The sequence below is a fragment of the Sinocyclocheilus anshuiensis genome, unplaced genomic scaffold (genome assembly GCF_001515605.1).
Source record: "Sinocyclocheilus anshuiensis isolate Anshui unplaced genomic scaffold, SAMN03320099.WGS_v1.1 scaffold487, whole genome shotgun sequence".
NCBI lineage: Eukaryota > Metazoa > Chordata > Actinopteri > Cypriniformes > Cyprinidae > Sinocyclocheilus > Sinocyclocheilus anshuiensis.
In genome coordinates this window covers 974,664-980,637 of record NW_015548240.1, presented here as the reverse complement: position 1 = coordinate 980,637, position 5,974 = coordinate 974,664, and the positions used below count along the sequence as shown (strand labels likewise).

General features: G+C 36.9%; 1 protein-coding gene across 1 annotated transcript in view; it reads left to right on the top strand.

Moving 5' to 3' along the window:
• Positions 1-1,413: 1,413 nt before the first annotated feature.
• Positions 1,414-5,974, top strand: part of LOC107654970 (potassium channel subfamily K member 1-like) — a 12,699-nt gene continuing 8,138 nt past the window's right edge. Inside the window, exons 1-2 of the mRNA XM_016442328.1 lie at positions 1,414-1,929; positions 5,121-5,516. Of these exons, the coding sequence (XP_016297814.1) occupies positions 1,575-1,929; positions 5,121-5,516 (751 nt within the window). The 5' untranslated portion in view covers positions 1,414-1,574. The remainder of the gene's footprint in view (positions 1,930-5,120; positions 5,517-5,974) is intronic.

Sequence of the window (5,974 nt, the reverse complement as noted above, 5' to 3'; positions counted from 1 at the left end):
TTTTAGGTAGGCGTGGCTGACTCTTAACTTTTATAAAGAATATCTCTTTGGATTTGAGACTTTAGTCTTTGCAACTTTACAGATCTTCTTTATGCACCAAGAGCTTGTAACACTCAAAAGAGAAAGGAAAAATTGAAATTGCATCTTATGACCCCTTTAATAACAGACTACCACATAGGTAAGGTTTCGAGCATGCAGGCTCTTCATCAGACAGGCTGTTCATTAAAGGGGTCCTATTATGCTCTTTTACAAAGTCTTGATTTTGTTTTGGGGGTGTACTAGAACAGGCTTTCATACTAGGATGTTCGAAAAACACATTATTTTTCACATATTTTACATTATTACAACACCTCTCTCCCCAGTCTGGCATGAACGGATCGAATAGTTCCTGTATCAAATGAAGGCCCGCCTTTTGAAATACGAAATGTGCTGTGATTGGTTAGCTGGGCCAGTGTGTGTTGTGATTGGCACCACTCGGCGCCTGGTCAGGAAATGTCACGCCCCTTACCATAGCCGCCTGCATGCCAGCTTCAGTGTAAATATTGCTTCAAAATCAAATCAATTTGAGCGCGATTTAAACCCGGATGATTGTAACCACTCTAAGTTTGTCTGCCTTGCGAAAGCTAGCGTGTCTCCAATGTAGTGATAACACTCGTTGCCTTCTCTAGTGCAGCTCAACCAGGTCTCGTCCCATTCCTAGATTTTTATGATATCACAAATCCAGGAAAATATGCGTTGTAGTCCAAACGAGTCGTTCGTTGTAGTTTTTGAAAAGTTTGAGCTTTGTAACTTTGCAGATCTTTTTTATGCTCAAACAGCAACATTACAGACTAACTAAAGCTGAAAAAGTGAAAAAGCATAATAGGACCCCTTTAAAGTGAATGAAGTTCGATTCTCGAAAGAATGATTCGTATGAGTCGGTTCATTTTAGTGAATCAAAAACACAGCACCGGATGTAGAATGGATCGGTTTTCGAAAGAATGATTCTCATGAGCCGGTTCATTTTGGTGAATCAAAAACGAAAATGAATAAATAAAATGTTTTACTTTATTCGTTCGAGTATAGGTAGACCTTTAGGAGCAGATATTCTACAGAATTTATGAAAAAAAAAAGAAGAAGACATATAATCTGTGCTAAACACATTTAAAAAAAAACAAAAAAACAATTTGTATTAGCCTACGTTTATTTTCAATCACTGGCGACAGACTGTTAACGGTAATGTTTCTCCCTTTAAACAATCAAAGGATATTATTTAGAACCAGAATCGATTCCCATCGCTACCACAATTACTAAGTACGTAATATTATTTCCCCTCTTCTGTTTGAGACTAAAATCATGATTCATGATGTAGGAGTATGTTATGAGTGATGAAAGAGTGATGCTCTTTCTTCTCTCGTCGATGTTACCTGGTGGGCGAGAGCCAGTGACGTCACGTCCCCGTTACGAGCTGAGCTCCATCTCCTCCGCGCTGCATTCGGAGCAGCTCGTGCAATCAAGAGCTTTAAAACGCATCGAAACCACAAGACCCGACATCAATACCATCATCACCATCGAATTTAATAGGAAAGCTGAAGATGCTTCAGTCCCTTGCCGGTAATTCGTGCGTGCGCTTGATACAGAGCAACAAATCGGCATGGTATTTTTTATTCCTCGTGCTCGGCTATATTCTGTATCTCATATTCGGAGCGGTGGTTTTCTCCTCGGTGGAGCTGCCGTATGAAGACCTCTTGCGCCAGCAGCTCAGAGGGATCAAACGACAGTTCCTCCAGGAGCACAAATGTCTGTCCGAGGAAAGGCTGGAGAGGTTTCTGTCCAGAGCGCTGGAGGCCAGCAACTATGGGGTGTCTATTCTCAACAACGCGTCGGCCAGCTGGAACTGGGACTTCACCTCGTCTTTGTTTTTCGCTAGCACTGTCTTATCAACCACAGGTGAGTCATTGAACAATGCAGATATGTCATAAACTTATACAACATGACATTTGATGGCTAACGTGGCATCAGTGAGACTCTGTGGATAGTGCACCATTTGATGGGACTAGATATTTGCAGTGACCCATATTTTTTAATGTTTCAGCAAGGCATCAGTAATAACAACAAACAATACATCTCATATGACTTTAAAAAAAAATGTTTAATGCACCACTGCTTATAATAGAGAAGTTCTCCTCCTTTTGTTCTTGTTTTTCCTCATTTTCTTTGTTCTCTTTGGAAAGCTTTCTCGTCTGTCATTTAACACCTGCCTTAACACAGCAATGTTACCCTAGACAGGTATCCAATTCACAGACAGGCGTGAAACTTTATATATAACTTTATAGAAGATCTGTACAATTCAGTCTGTGAACTATATGCAGATATCGGCCTGTATGTTCACATACAGGAGGAAGCACAGACATCAAGATCACAACTTTCGGTTTCATTTCTATTAAAGTATACCAGTATTTCCCAGACATAAGAAAACTTCATATGAAATCACCTCCTTGTCTTTCAAGATGAAACGTTCTATTCACAAGCCCCAGCATGTACCACTACATCCAAACCAGCATTACATGAAAGACAGCTTCTTTAACTCCGTAAAGCCTGACATCTGAAATGAGTTTTTTTTAATGAAATAAAATCTTTTTTTTTTTTTTTTAAATGGAACAATTAATTAAACCTTTGGACAAAATCTAAATAAAAAAGCATATATTTTTGTATAATTTTTGATACATCATGTTTTTATGGCCCGTATGATTTAATGAGATTACGTAGTTCATACTTGAGGAAAAAAGAAACGCCTACATTTTATTCGGAGACCCAAACCAATGATGAAATTCTGATAATGTAATGTAACTTAAAATGATTGCTTATAATGCAATGCAATTCAATGATGATTGAGAGATAAATGATAAATCAACATTACGATTTAAAAAAAAGTTCTATGGATAATCAAGTAAGCCTAAGTTGCTCCAATCCTGTAAATATTCATTTTGAAATATAAGTTACTCTTAAGCTTATTTTATGAAAAATCATTAAAGATTTCGCAGCAAAAAAGACCGCAGCCTAAAGGTGGACATTTTTACAATTACACAAAAAGGACTTTTACTTCCTGAATGTGTGTGAACTGTCAATCAGATGACAGATGACATGTAGCAGATTGTGAACAACAGTTTTTTTTAGCAGAGTTTTGATCATGTTGGTAATTTATAGGCCTTAGAAATGTATATAAAAAAAAAAGAAAGAAAGATTTATCTGCCTTTTTTAGGGTTAATTACAGTTGGTTCACACTGTTCTGGAAAACATCACCAGGTTAACAAATGGATCCAATAAAGCCCAGTTACCACTGACATTTAGTGTTTGTTTGCATTTTTTGGGGAAGTGTGATCCAGCCTATATGAGTTAAAGTGCTGTCATGATTTAGCAGGGAAGAAGGATTTACATTCTGTCTTATCATTTACACAGACATGCAATATCTAGTTCCCCTTTGTATTTATGCATGTTATGCAAAAGATATTTTCAAATCTTTTTTTTTTAATCTACAAAAGGAACTTTGAACAAGACAGGTTGATAGAGAGCGGAATGAAGCCTTAGCACTGACCACAGATTTTTGGCACAGGTTGGCTTCACATCACAGGCATCATGTTCTTCATTTTAGTGAAAGTGAAGGAATATCAAGAGAGAACTACTTGGGCTGTACTTTTAGACAATGAAAATAATTGTCTCCATGTACAATGTAAATATGTGTGTCACATAAATGGAAGAGTTAGATTCTGCAGGTTTGGTTAATTTGGTTCTCTTACAACTACAAATTTTGATTGTAGATTGTGTATAGATTGTTATAGCAGTATTGTTATACTTTGCACATTAAAATGTGACAAAAACTGCATTATTTATTTATTTATTTTTTATTCTGGTGTTCTGAATTTTTGCTAGGGTGTTTTGGATGATAACTAGGTAGTTACTTACTTGACCAAGTCAAAAGAGTCCACCAAAATCTCTATGATAATCTGGTCTCTAGAATCTCCTGAAAAAGCTGGTTTTGCTGGTCTTAAGTGGCACATTTCAGCTGATCGCACTGGGATACAAGCTGGCTATACAACTAGACCAGCGGACTACAGTTTAAAAGTTTGTGGTTGGTAAAAATGTTTCACGATTTTTCAAAGAAGTCTCTTATGCTCACCAAAGCTACTTTTATTTGATCAAAACTACAATAAAAACTGCAATATTGTGAAATATTATTACTATTTAAAATAACAGTTTTCTATTTTAATATATTTTAAAATTTAATTTATTCTTATGATGACAAAGCTGAATTTTCGACAGCCATTACTCCAGTCTTCAGTGTCACAATATAATATAGTGATCTGTTGCTCAATATACATGTCTCATTATTTTCAGTGTTGTGTTTGTGCTGCCTAATATTTTTTTGTGAAAACCATTTTACTTTTTTTCCCTTGATTCTTTGATAAATAGAAAGTTCAAAAAGAACAGCATTGAAATAGGAATATTTTGTAACATTATTAATGTCTTTACTGTCACTTTGATCAATTTAATGTGTTCTTACTGAATAAAAGTGCATTTCTTTATTGACCCAAACTTTTAAATGGTAATGTAGCTGTTAATACAAACAGACGTGTAATTATCACTAGAAAGAGCTTTTCTTTGGCCATTTCCTGTTAAAAGTGGGTGGCATATTTGTTCTAACATTTTATTAAACAGCTTTTCTCCTTAATGCAAATCCATCTAGCAAGCTTGTATCAGAGACCCGAGGCTTTTAGAGAGACCCTGCAAACTAACCTGATTGTTCATGTCCATAATGTGAGATCGTCCATTAGATGTGAGCTCTTGGGAGGCATCAGACTGCTGAGGGCAGAAATTAGAGCAATATAATCTGTTTATTTCAAGGATACACCAACAAAAATTTAATTACAGAGCTGGACTGAATGATTAATTCATTGATAATCCAGGATGGGACTTAATCGGTTTGTTAATCGGTGCCTGGCAATGGCTGTGGGACAGTATGGTTTTGTTTTCAGTGAGGAGAATACAGTGTGCTCGTCCATGTATAAGCAAGTCTCATAAGAGGAACGATTTCATGAAGTAAATATGTTTAATGTGTAGTTTTCCACTCTTACAATTCACAGGATATGGTCACACCGCTCCTCTCTCTGATGGTGGGAAGGCCTTCTGTATCATTTACTCTGTGATTGGCATCCCCTTCACCCTCCTCTTCCTCACGGCGGTGGTGCAAAGGATCATGGTCTATAGCACATGGCAGCCCATTGTGTACATTCATACACGCTGGGGTCTGTCTAAACCCCTGGTGGCCCTCGTTCATGCAACTCTTCTGGCCGTCGTAGCTGTGTCCTGTTTCTTCCTCATCCCTGCCGCCATCTTCTCTGCCCTAGAAGAGAACTGGAACTTTCTGGAGTCCTTCTACTTCTGCTTTATCTCACTCTCCACTATCGGTCTGGGTGACTATGTGCCTGGTGAGGCCTTTAACCAGAGGTTTCGTGAGCTCTACAAACTGGGCATCACTGGTAGGTGTGGTTTCAGTATGCTTTGTTTTGGTGTGCATTGAATCTATAAAAAAATGTAAGGACTTACATAGGAAGAGTTCATTTGCAAAAACCGATAACTTATTATAATTGTTTATATTTTTTCAGAAATCACGTTTTGTTATTGCGCATTCCAAGTAATATCAATCAAACTGCAGTTGGGTTGATTAAAGGGTTAGTTCACCCAAAAATGAAAATTCTGTCATTAATTACTAACCCTCATGTCGTTTCAAACCCGTAAGTGTGTTCCGAAGATGAACGAAGGTCTTACGGGTTTGAAACGACATGAGGGCGAGTAATTAAAGACATAATTTTAATTTTTGGGTGAACTAACCCTTTAAGTAATAATAACTTAAACAAACACAGGTAATTTACAAAATTAAAGTTCATTGAAAGTATGTTTTTTTTTTTTACATATTAAAAGTTTGTTTTATAGCACA